The 13423-nt window shown below is 41.6% G+C and overlaps 2 protein-coding genes across 8 annotated transcripts in view; both read right to left on the reverse strand.

Moving 5' to 3' along the window:
* Positions 1–13423, reverse strand: part of LOC138763910 (small ribosomal subunit protein eS8) — a 215569-nt gene that overhangs the window by 5434 nt on the left and 196712 nt on the right. The window lies entirely within an intron of this gene.
* Positions 12055–13423, reverse strand: part of LOC138763908 (kinesin-like protein KIF2A) — a 95447-nt gene continuing 94078 nt past the window's right edge. For all 7 annotated transcript variants that reach the window (XM_069938882.1, XM_069938880.1, XM_069938886.1 and 4 more), the window contains one exon: positions 12055–12269. In XM_069938882.1, the coding sequence (XP_069794983.1) occupies positions 12205–12269 (65 nt within the window). In that variant the 3' untranslated portion in view covers positions 12055–12204. The remainder of the gene's footprint in view (positions 12270–13423) is intronic.

The following is a 13423-nucleotide window of genomic DNA, read 5'->3' on the forward strand; positions in this document are numbered from 1 at the left end:
GAAGGATGAGCCGCCCTGACTCGCCAATCACTGCTCAGTGCTGTTGCAGAGTTTGGGCCCGGGTACTATGAATCAAAGCCTTTTTTACAGGAGATTTTGACCTTGAAATTGAAAATATTGTAACGAATCCAAACCTTAAACAATTTATTTCAGTTACTTATCTTTTACTTTTACGAGGAGTTGAGAAAAAAGATTTCCATAAATCCAAACAGAGGAGGGAAGATGATTTAGGTTTAGTTATAGCTGTAAGGGATACTGGAATGTGAGGAGTCAAGCAAGTGCTCATTAGAAATGAAGTATTATGGGTTAAATCAGGGTGAAGGGATGCTGGAATGGGAGGAAGGGTTATAAAAGTATAATAAAATAAGAATCTTCAGAACAGGATAGCAAGTAGATAGCTTTAGCAAGTCTTGGGGATTGATTAATGAGTAAAGAACAAAGACATGATATTTCCTGGCTAACAAGTTTGCAGGAAGGCACATAAACTGATAAGAAGTTAGAATCCACGTGGGCAGAATTACCTCATGCTAAACCAATCCAGGAGGCAGAAGAATGTTAGGGGGAAGGTATCTCTACTGAAATGAAATGTATAAAAGTTGGGTCAGCCTCAGTATCTGTGTGTATTCCCAGGGTAAGGGGAAGCACCCAACTTTGCATTGTTGTAATAGTATAATAAAAGTTCTTTGTTCTCAATTTTTGTCTCGAGTGAAATCTGTGAAGGCACCTCTGCTTCTCACATAGCGGATAAAAATTGGGCAAGATATGTCATAATAGTAAAAACTATGAAAAAATGTTAGATATAGAATGGTACAATATAATTGTTATTTGTATCAGTTATATATTATACCACAAAGGCTTAAAGAAAATTGAAATTAGACTTGTCAGACAAATGTTTCTGATGTAAGCAAGATACTGGTACTTTTACTTACTTTACATGTCCTAAATTGGATTCCTTCTGGACTACTTCGATTGATTTTTATTTTAGAACCGGTAAAAGGGATTCCACTTCCACAGAACTCATGTTTTTGTTAGGAGATTTTCCCTTGCAACCGCTGCAACCGTGTCTGCCTGTCCCGCATCGCCACCAACGAGCTTGCAGCTGATGTGGACATTTACCCCTCCATAAATCTTCGTCCACGAAGCCAAGCCAAAGAATATCAAAGACTATCTTGGGGTCCAATTTGGAATGGACTCGGAAGGAGTTTTTAAAGAATCCATCGGCAGCTACTAGAAAATGGACACCAGTTTCATGGAAATTGGAAGCAGATCTAGTATTAGAACGCTGGCATGATGAAATTCGAAGTTGTAGACCTTTGGAAAAAAATACTTATAATTTAAGAGATAAATAGGGAGTTTTTTTTGAAAATTTGGTTCCCATATATGCAGAAGACTGGTGGTATTACTTTATAAATAATTATATTAAGATTATTGGCTAAATTTTGGGGAATTTGTCTCTCCTTGGCCTCATCCTATGATGTAATGTTTATTTTATATCTTTTATTTAATATTAGGTATAACTGCATTTATCATAATTTTTGACATATATATATCTTTTTTGTTAGATTGTTATTAAACATATATAGTTGCATATTGATATCCAATAAACCAAGCACCCTTCAGTGCGTTGGTCTATTAGGTCTTGGTGTGAACGAGTCGCTTACCCTTAAGGTCCGCTAGGAGGCTGTGGGCTCGCAGGAAATCTGCTCTGAGGAGTGGTTGTTCCACTGTGGCCGACATGAACTCCTACGAGAAGTGACTGCCCCTGAGCTGCAGCTTGGCCCTACGAGTGCTTATAGGTCTGTATACTGCTGTTGTTGGCAGCCCTCAACATGGGTTCCACTAGCTTGCGCCTAGTGTCCAACCCTGTCGGGGGTATCACGCTGACCTCCCACTCTTTTTCATAGGCTCTCTTGGTGGCCATCCGTCATGGCCATCAGCGATGGCTGGCCTTGTCGTTTTCCTGGAACTTGCAGGGGGACTGGCATCGGCGGGCCTCGGTGCCCCATCTCCAGTGGTAGAAGCACCATCTGTCTCTGGACTCGGTCCTGCCTGTCGCCTGCTGTTCCTTGCTTGGGACTGCTCTGGTCTGATTGCGGGACTTCTTTATGGTAGTCGAGCACATTTTTTTCTGTTTCCACAGAATGTTTGCCCATGCTGCAACTTTCTGGGGGTCGGTGAAATCCACATCTGCCTGGAGCAGTTGGATGTCTTCAGGCATCTGTTCCAGGAACACCTGCTTGAACATGATGCCGGGCTGCTCATCTCCCAGGAGGGCCAGCATCTCGTTGATGAGTGCCGATGGGGATCTGTCTCCAAGCCCATCCAAGTGGAACAAACATGCGCCTTGATCTCGCCGCGAGAGTCTGAATGTCTCGGTTAATAGCTCTTTGAAGGCAGTGTAAGTGCTTTCAGATGGTGGCCTGTGGATAAAGTTGGTCACTCTGTCTGCAGTCTGCAGATCCAAGGAGCTGATCACATGGTAGTACCAGGTGATCTCTACTGTGATACCCTGGATCTGGAACTGAGTTTCCGCTTGGTCGAACCACACGCCAGGTTGAACTGTCCAGAAAGTCGAGAGCTTCAGGCCAACTGCTGGTTTTTTGTTGTAATTCTTTATTTATCGCACTATGGACCATATCAACCAAAATATTTACAGATGCATCTCTTTAAATATACACAGTGACATTTTCTCTTTTTTCCCCCATCCCTCCAAAAACAGTAAATATTGAACATATCTTCTTTGGCTTGGCTTCGCGGACGAAGATTTATGGAGGGGGTAAAAAGACCACGTCAGCTGCAGGCTCGTTTATGGCTGACAAGTCCGATGCGGGACAGGCAGACACGGTTGCAGCGGTTGCAGGGGAAAATTGGTTGGTTGGGGTTGGGTGTTGGGTTTTTCCTCCTTTGCCTTTTGTCAGTGAGGTGGGCTCTGCGGTCTTCTTCAAAGGAGGTTGCTGCCCGCCAAACTGTGAGGCGCCAAGATGCACGGTTTGAGGCGTTATCAGCCCACTGGCGGTGGTCAATGTGGCAGGCACCAAGAGATTTCTTTAGGCAGTTCTTGTACCTTTTCTTTGGTGCACCTCTGTCACGGTGGCCAGTGGAGAGCTCGCCATATAACACGATCTTGGGAAGGCGATGGTCCTCCATTCTGGAGACGTGACCCATCCAGCGCAGCTGGATCTTCAGCAGCGTGGACTCGATGCTGTCGACCTCTGCCATCTCGAGTACTTCGACGTTAGGGATGAAAGCGCTCCAATGGATGTTGAGGATGGAGCGGAGACAACGCTGGTGGAAGCGTTCTAGGAGCCGTAGGTGGTGCCGGTAGAGGACCCATGATTCAGAGCCGAACAGGAGTGTGGGTATGACAACGGCTCTGTATACGCTTACCTTTGTGAGGTTTTTCAGTTGGTTGTTTTTCCAGACTCTTTTGTGTAGTCTTCCAAAGGCGCTATTTGCCTTGGCGAGTCTGTTGTCTATCTCATTGTCAATCCTTGCATCTGATGAAATGGTGCAGCCGAGATAGGTAAACTGGTTGACCGTTTTGAGTTTTGTGTGCCCGATGGAGATGTGGGGGGGCTGGTAGTCATGGTGGGGAGCTGGCTGATGGAGGACCTCAGTTTTCTTCAGGCTGACTTCCAGGCCAAACATTTTGGCAGTTTCCGCAAAGCAGGACGTCAAGCGCTGAAGAGCTGGCTCTGAATGGGCAACTAAAGCGGCATCGTCTGCAAAGAGTAGTTCACGGACAAGTTTCTCTTGTGTCTTGGTGTGAGCTTGCAGGAGCCTCAGATTGAAGAGACTGCCATCCATGCGGTACCGGATGTAAACAGCGTCTTCATTGTTGAGGTCTTTCATGGCTTGGTTCAGCATCATGCTGAAGAAGATTGAAAAGAGGGTTGGTGCGAGAACACAGCCTTGCTTCACGCCATTGTTAATGGAGAAGGGTTCAGAGAGCTCATTGCTGTATCTGACCCGACCTTGTTGGTTTTCGTGCAGTTGGATAATCATGTTGAGGAACTTTGGGGGACATCCGATGCGCTCTAGTATTTGCCAAAGCCCTTTCCTGCTCACGGTGTCGAAGGCTTTGGTGAGGTCAACAAAGGTGATGTAGAGTCCTTTGTTTTGTTCTCTGCACTTTTCTTGGATCTGTCTGAGGGCAAAGACCATGTCAGTAGTTCCTCTGTTTGCGCGAAAGCCGCACTGTGATTCTGGGAGAATATTCTCGGCGACACTAGGTATTATTCTATTTAGTAGAATCCTAGCGAAGATTTTGCCTGCAATGGAGAGCAACGTGATTCCCCTGTAGTTTGAGCAGTCTGATTTCTCGCCTTTGTTTTTGTACAGGGTGATGATGGTGGCATCACGAAGATCCTGAGGCAGTTTTCCTTGGTCCCAACAAAGCTTGAAAAACTCATGCAGTTTGGCATGCAGAGTTTTGCTGCCAGCCTTCCAGACCTCTGGGGGGATTCCATCCATACCTGCTGCTTTGCCACTTTTCAGTTGTTCGATTGCCTTATATGTCTCATCCAGGGTGAGAACCTCATCCAGCTCTAGCCTTAGGGGCTGTTGAGGGAGCTGGAGCAGGGCGGAATCTTGGACTGAGCGGTTGGCACTGAAAAGAGATTGGAAGTGTTCTGACCATCGGTTGAGGATGGAGATCTTGTTGCTGAGGAGGACTTTGCCGTCTGAGCTGCGCAGCGGGCTTTGGACTTGGGGTGAGGGGCCGTACACAGCCTTTAGAGCCTCGTAGAAACCCCTGAAGTCGCCAATGTCTGCGCTGAGCTGATATACTGACTGCTGCTTCACTCTCCATCGTTAGGTTTAGATACCTTCTAAATAGTCAGGGTCACCAATTGTAACCGACCGCTACAAGAAACACACACACACACACACACACACACACACACAGAGTGTGGCAGGTTAAGCTGAGTCATCCATACGAATAACAATAGCGGGCAGGAACATCCATGCATATGAATGCCCTTCTTCCCGGCCTGTTTCTGCTGAGTTAGCTGGGCAGCTTGACCAACGCCATTTTAGGGCTGTTGGTCTGATGCTGCCCCAGCTTCTACCCCTGCCAATTCATTGTCTTGGGAGTCGCTTTAGCAATCTCTGTCCTCATTTGCTGCCGAGTGATTTGCCAGCCCAATCTCCGCAATTGTGGGCTGCCACAATGGCAATAAATTGAATTTAGAAATCTTGAAAAAGAAGCATGGTCAACATGTGACTGCCCTATAAACCTATTTGATACAGCCTCACCCTATCACAGATATTCCCTTTATCCTACCATCTTGGTAATAACTTAAAATCTTTTATTATATATCTTTCATAGGTCTGAAAATTCTCAGACCAGAAACGTTATCTGCTTTCCTCTTTCCACAGATTCTGCTACACCTACTGAGCAGTTCGAGTGTTTATTTATTTATGAGTTTCAGCATCTGCAGTATTTTTTAAAATTTGATTTGAATATCAAGGTAATTTGTATTTAAATAACTAGATTCAACTTTCTTAAAATGGCAGAAAAGCAAGTGTCGTGCCATTTTAAGAGCTAATGACTTCGGTCAAATTAGACAAATAAGAAAACAAGCATGTATTTTCTTCACTTTTGACCTTGAATAGACATTGAGTTATTGACCCAGTACATTGCGCCTTTCCATTTCTCATAAAAAAGACAAAATGGAGCTGTTAAGAGATAGTGATACAGTGGATTGAGCTCAATTAATTTTGCCTTGAGCAGGCATAGATCTATTAGATCAAATCCTTCCTGATAACTTTTCTGTGACGGCCTATATTATGAAAGCGAATATATATTTTGATCTGAAGTAAAAAAGAAAACTCTGCAGACTTCAGATTTTAGGTATTTTGTCAGTGAACAATTATATCAAACTGAGAATGAGGGGAAAGATGATAAAATAGGAGAGTTTTTAGCTAAAATTGAACTGTCGAAATTGCAAGTAGGGGATCAAAACAAATTGATAAAACCATTTGAAATAGAGGAAGTACAGGGTATATTAAAAAAGCTGCCGAACAATAAAACACCAGGAGAGGATGGATTTCCAATAGAATTTTATAAAAAAATTTAGAGTTATTAATTCCTCCTCTCCTGGAAGTAATGAATCAGGTAGAAGAAACACAAAACTTACCAGACTCATGTAAGACAGCAATAATTACAGTAATACCAAAGATGGTGAAGAATCCATTAACACCAGCATCAAATAGACCAATATCTCTACTTAACTCAGATTATAATAGCGAAATTATTAGCAAACAGATTGGCCAACTGTGTGCCAAAAATATTAAAACAAAATCAAACTGGATTTGTCAAAAAAAGACGAACAGTGGACAATGTCTGTAAATTTATTAATTTAATTCATGCAGGTCAAGGAAGTAAAAAAACAATGGTGACAGTTGCCTTAGATGCACAAAAAGTTTTTGACAGAGTAGAGTGGAACTACTTATTTAAAGTGTTACAGAAATTTAATCTGCCAGAAAAAATATATTAACTGGATTAGAGCATTATATAATGGACCATTGGCAAAGGTAGTCGGAAATGGATATGTATCGAACTTATTCAAATTAAGTAGATCAACTAGGCAGGGATGTCCGTTATCCCCCCTCATTTTTCGCCTTAGCAATGGAACCATTGGCAGAGCTGATAAGAAAATAAAAGGGATAAAAATAAAGGAGAAGGAGTATAAAATTAGTTTATTTGCAGATGATATCATAGTATACCTAACAGATCCAGAGATATCAATAAAAGAACTACATAAGAAATTGAAGGAATATGGAGAAATATCAGGGTATAAGGTCAACGCAAATAAAAGTGATGTGATGCCAATGAGTAATGCGGATTATACAGAACTTAAAAAAGAAACACCATTTAAATGGCAAACACAAGCAATCCGATACCTAGGTATCAGGTTAGACAATAACTTAAGCCACTTGTACAAACTAAATTATCAGCCATTAATAAAGAAATTACAGGAAGACCTAGAACATTGGAAAGAATTACCGCTAACATTGATAGGGAGGGTGAACTGCATTAAAATGAATGTGTACCCAAGGATACAATACTTATTTCAAATGTTACCAATTCCCTTAACAGAGAAATTCTTTGTTGAACTAAACAGAATAATAAGGAAATTCTTGTGGAAAGGAGGGAAACTGAGGGTAGCGCTAGATAAATTAATAGAGAGGTATAACCAAGGTGATTTGCAGTTACCAAATTTCAGAAATTATTACAGAGCCACACAATTAAGGTATTTATCAGACTTTTACCAAATGAGAGAAAAACCAGACTGGACTAAGATAGAACTAGATGAAATAGGAGAGAAGGTACCGGAACATATACTTTATAAATGGGATGAAAAGCTGGTTCAATATAACAGCTCACCAGTATTGCATCATTTATTTAATATATGAAAGAAGATACATGTAGAAAGGAAAAAAAATGAATTACCAAATACCAAAAACGTTATTCACGCAAAATCCACTAATCCCTTTTACAATAGATAACCTTTCCTTTAGAGAATGGGAGGGAAAAGGAATCAAGAGAATAGAAAATTGTTTTTTGGAAAATAATTTATTAACACTTGAACAGTTGAAGGACAAATATGAAATAACTCATGGTACAATGTTTGCATACCATCAACTGAAAGCTTATTTAAAGGATAAATTGGGAAACAGATTGAGATTACCACAGATTGAGATTACCAGAACGAAGCAGCTTTGAATATGTGATTACAGATACAATGTAATTAAAAGATTTATAACAAATATGTACATTAAGCTGCAAGGTAAGGAAAATTATGAAATAAGCTATAAACCCAAACAAAAGTGGGAAAAGGACTTAAATATAAAGATAAAGAATGAATAATGGGAAAAGTTATGTTCTGGAACTATGAAGAATACAATAAACACAAGGTTACGCATGATACAGTTTAATTGGTTGCACAGATTATATATTACTCCTCAAAAATTAAGAGAATGGGATCCAACATAATCAGATAGAAGTTTTCGCTGTAAGAAGGAAATGGGAACAACAATACATGCAATTTGGGCGTGTACAAAAGTGAATACGTTTTGGGAAGAACTAAATCAGATATTAAATAAAATCACAAAAAACATACCAAAAAATCCAGAAATCTTTCTTTTAAGTAACATAAGCAGTAAAGAATTCAGTCTCAAATTGGATAAAGCACAAAAAAAAATTCATTATGATAGCCTTAGCAGTAGCAATGAATAATGTCAACTTGGAAAATGGAAGAGAGCCTGAGAATACAGCAATGGTACATGGAAATTAATAACTGTATTCCACTGGAAAAAAATAACATAATTAATAAAAGTTGCATTGTTTGATCAAATTTGGGATCCATACATGGAACATAACAGAAAGAGCTTGCCTCAGACCTCCATCTCCTAAAATGATAAGACAAAAATGATTAGTAGTGTGTAAAAGTAGATGACACATTTTTGTTTTTCCCTTGTGTGAAGATGTTGTTTTATGGTTTTATTGCATTGTATATGTTTAATATTTATTGGTTTTGGAGGGGGATGGGAAGGGGGGGAGGGAGGTAAAGGGAAAATGTCACTATGGATATTTAATGAGAAACATTTGTACATATTTTGGTTGATATGTTTCATAGTGTGAGAAATAAAAAATAAAAAAAGAAACTGGTCAGTCATAGGAAGTAAGAAAAACATGCATTGAGGTCCTGGAAGCTATACAGATTAAAGAGGAGATGCTTGCTGAATTAAGCAAATCAGGGTGAATAAATCCCCAGGGCCTGACAAATGGTTTCTTCAGACCTTGAGGGAAGATAGTGTAGAAATTGCAGGGTCCTAGCAGAAATATTTAAAATGTCCTTAGCCACAGATGAAGGGCCAGAGGATTAGAGGTAGTTCATGTTGTTCCATTGTTTTAATGACTAAAGAAAAAGAATTATTTGCAATGTTGATGCCACAAAACAATTAATTTTGTGATATCCTGATGATAAATTCTGATTAAAAAGAAACCCAGGATATTATAGGCCGGTGAACCTAACATCAGTAGTAGGTAAATTATTGGAAAGTGTCCCAAGAGATTAGATATATTGTGGCGGCACACTCTCATGGCGAACCGGCCCCGCATGTAACACCACGTGGTGGGGCAGCCATGGGAAGATGGTGCTGTTAGGGTTTCTCCCTGCTTTAAGTCTCCTGTCCAGTGCGCGCCTGGGGCAGCGATTATGTCACAAGGCACGAGGTGACTGAGCTCATGCTGCCCTTAACAGGGCGCGCTGAATTGGAATAAAAACAGTCATTAACAAGTTTCAATGTGGTGGCTGAGTCTTTCTTGGCTGTGTCCAGCACTACATTGGTGACCTCGATAAGTCCAGACACTTCTCTGGTCTCAAGAACATGGATCCGGCAGAGATAATCACCGTTGCCATCAAACTTCTCCCCTTCTGGACCCATCACCCGCGTACGTGTTTCGGGTATGGGGAGGCGGTTTCAACCTAGCATTGTGACATCATTATCGCTGCCCCAGACACGTGTTGGGTAGGAGACTTGAGGCAGGGAGAAAACCCTGACAGCGCCATCTTCCCATGGCTGCCCCACCACGTTTTTAAAATGCCCTGTAAAATAGGGTTAACCGGGCAATTTGAAAGGGTCTGACACAGTTAGGCATGTCAGAAATCAACTGGGTCCCTGCCCAACCTCAGAGGTAGTCAGGAAACCCATTAAAACGTACCTAGGTCGCATCCTCCCGTAGCTTGACCCAGTTACTCCTGTGACATCAGTGCTTGCGTACTGGCGTCACAGGGAATCCCCAGCAGAAGGGGAGTGAGGGATTGTTGGCAGGGCAGAGGGGTCTCCGCTATCAGTTGGTAATGGGGGCAGAGGGGTTGGCTGGTGAGTTGTTGGGGGGGGGGGGAGCGTGATTGATGGTGGGAGGGAGACTAGTTTGCAAGACGCGTCACTTACCGTGCTATCGCATGGACAGGATCCCCCTTAAATAGCCAGGTTGGTGATTTACTGGGGCTATCCCCACCCACCCCCCCCTCAGCTTGAAAGGTGCTGGAAGCACCTTTGCCCCACTAATCATAACTGGGTCCCAGAAGGGATACCCGGGTGTTGCACCTTAAAAGCACCTAGTGAAGTAGTGAACTGGATTCGATAATGACTGGACAGAAGAAGCCAGAGGTAAGTGTTGGATGATTGCTTCTCAGACTGGAAGCCTGTGACTAGTGGTATGCCTCAGGGATCAGTGCTGGGACCACTGTTATTTGTTATGATGTGGTAAATTGGATCAGCAAGTTTTTGCAGATGACAAAGATTAGAAGTGTTGTGAATGAGAAAAGGCTTTAAAAGCTTGCGGAGGAACCTGGACTGTTGGAAAAATGGCAGATTTAATTTAATGCAAACAGGTGTGAGGTGTTGCCTTTTGGAAGAACAATTCAAGATAGGTCATATGCAGTAAATGAGAGTGCTGTAGAACAGAGGTATCTGGGAATACACCTTGATGAAGGGCTCAAGCCCGAAACATTGGTGATGTATTTTCACCATTGCTACATAAAGGCACTGTTTGACTGCTGAGTTTCTCCAGGGATTTGTGTGTTTTTTAAAAAAATCTGTGAATACAGATAAATAATTCCCTGAAAGTGGCAACACAGATAGATAGGGTTGTAAAGAGAGTTTTTGGCACATGAGCTTTCACAAATCAAAGTATTGACTACAGGAGTTGGGAGGTTATGGTAAAGTGGTGAGGCCAAGTTTGGGGTATTTCGTGCAGTTTTGGTCACTTTGCTACAGGAAAAATATCCATAAGATTCAGAGTGCAGATAAGATTTACTAGGATGTAGCTAGGTCTTGAACAGGTTAGGACTTTATAACCTAGATCATAGAAAAATGAGGAGAGATTTGACAAAGGTATAGAAAATTAAGAGGGGTATAGACAGAGTAAATCCAAGTAGTTTCTTTCTCCCCCACCACCCCCCCCCCCAACCCCACCAACTGAAAAGGTTAGATACAAACCAGATTAGGGTGAAAGGGGAAAAGTTTAGGGGGAAACATCTTCAGAGTATTGCGAGTGAGGAATAAGATGCCAGCTGAAATAGTGAATGGGGGCTCAATTTTAACATTAAAAAAAAAAATTTGGACAGGTACAAGGATGGGAGGAGTATGGACTGGGTGCAGATCAGTGGGACTTGGCAGATTAATATCCTGGCACAGACTAGAAGGGTCAAAGGGCCTGTTTTCTGTGCTGTTCTCACCTTGTTTTACTGAGGTGGTTAAAGAATTTTTTTCTTTGGCTTGGCTTCGCGGATGAAGATTTATGGAGGGGGTAAAAAGTCCACGTCAGCTGCAGGCTCGTTTGTGGCTGACAAATCCGATGCGGGACAGGCAGACACGATTGCAGCGGTTGCAGGGGAAAATTGGTGGGTTGGGGTTGGGTTTTTCCTCCTTTGCCTTTTGTCAGTGAGGTGGGCTCTGCGGTCTTCTTCAAAGGAGGTTGCTGCCCGCCAAACTGTGAGGCGCCAAGATGCACGGTTTGAGGCGTTATCAGCCCACTGGCGGTGGTCAATGTGGCAGGCACCAAGAGATTTCTTTAGGCAGTCCTTGTACCTTTTCTTTGGTGCACCTCTGTCACGGTGGCCAGTGGAGAGCTCGCCATATAACAGGATCTTGGGAAGGCGATGGTCCTCCATTCTGGAGACGTGACCCATCCAGCGCAGCTGGATCTTCAGCAGCGTGGACTCGATGCTGTCGACCTCTGCCATCTCGAGTACTTCGACGTTAGGGATGAAAGCGCTCCAATGGATGTTGAGGATGGAGCGGAGACAACGCTGGTGGAAGCGTTCTAGGAGCCGTAGGTGGTGCCGGTAGAGGACCCATGATTCGGAGCCGAACAGGAGAATAATACTTAAACAAATGTAAAGACATTAGTGGAAATTTGCAGTTTATTATAAGTGAGAAATGCATATGCAACTTTTCTTGAAGCCATTGGTTAATCATTTACCACCTCATGTTCACTCTGCACGGTTATTTTAAAATGATCAAGATCAAAACAGCAGCTTGAATGGTGTTTAATTCTTTATTAAATATGTCAACATTACAGTATAATGATTCTTCCATTCAACAAATTCAAATCGACCAGTCTCTCTCAGGTGGTCACAATTTACATTTCAAATGTTTGAACAGATGCTCAGGATTCTCAGATCGGCTTCAACCATGAACTTTAGCAGCTTGTTCTTCCTTCTGCAAAGCTTGTCGCAAAGCTTTCAGGGTCTCTGCAGTTAAGAGACATATTTTAATATATACAGACCAAGTTTAATGTTCAGATGAAAAGAGATCACTTCAATGAACCTTGCAATATGAATAAATTGGAAACCATCTTAAAAATGGCTACAAATCTCGGGTCTGATTTTCTGCTCCAACACAACTAACCTCATCTCAAATACAAAAATATCATTGAGAACAACTAATGCTATACCAATCAATGTTCCACAATAAAATAACTGAAGTAGATTCTTATTCATTTTAATCAAATGTGCAATCTTTATACTGGTAGGTTTGCGATTGTACAAATTCCAGAAAGTAGATGGAAAATTAATATTTATTAATTTAATGGCTTGAGACAATTAGTAGTTTACTTGCTGATGCAAAAATTGAACATATTTTGCTATGATTTTACACTGATTACCAATTTGAAAGTTTTAAGTGACCAGGATATTATGAAATCTAAAGCATCAAAAACTAGTTTAGGAACACTATTTTCCTTACATTTGGCTCATCAAGTTTGTTGGTTCTCAGAATAATTCCCCCACTCATCATTTCCATCATACCTATTTCTCTCTATGCCCATCTACGCCATCCCCTACCATCCACCCACGTCGGATGTAGTTTATTCTTAAATAATATTTTCTACCACGTTTGAAAATCATTTGCACCGTTCCTCATCCCAAGGCAAGTTTTAGGCAGGGTTTTTTTTTGGAGTGCAGTAAAAAAGGATGCATTTCAATCCCGTCTAAAATCAAACAAAAAATAAATTGCTTTTCATTCTCTTCTGATACACTCAGAGCCAGGGAGATTTAGCAGCACATATTTTTTTGTGATGTTGGGGAATGCGTTACACATGTTGATCATAATGCAGCCTCATACCCTCCAATGGCCAGAAAGGAGATGGTTGTGAGAGTGGGTGGGAACATGCAGTGGTACAAAATGAACAGCAAAACTTGTTACTGATTTTGCACTAAAATATGTTCTCAGTGACAATTTCATCTTAAAGCAGGTTGCCACTTTTTATTGCCCCTAACCAATTTCAAACCTTTCTATTCATGTACACTTTTAGTTGTCTCCAGCTTCTTTAATGAAGACAACTGTGAGGTGAAAAACAGCAAGGTTGCATTACAAGTTGCAACAAGAATATTCAATCCCTTGTTTT

The sequence above is a fragment of the Narcine bancroftii genome, chromosome 5, assembly GCF_036971445.1.
Source record: "Narcine bancroftii isolate sNarBan1 chromosome 5, sNarBan1.hap1, whole genome shotgun sequence".
Lineage (NCBI taxonomy): Eukaryota > Metazoa > Chordata > Chondrichthyes > Torpediniformes > Narcinidae > Narcine > Narcine bancroftii.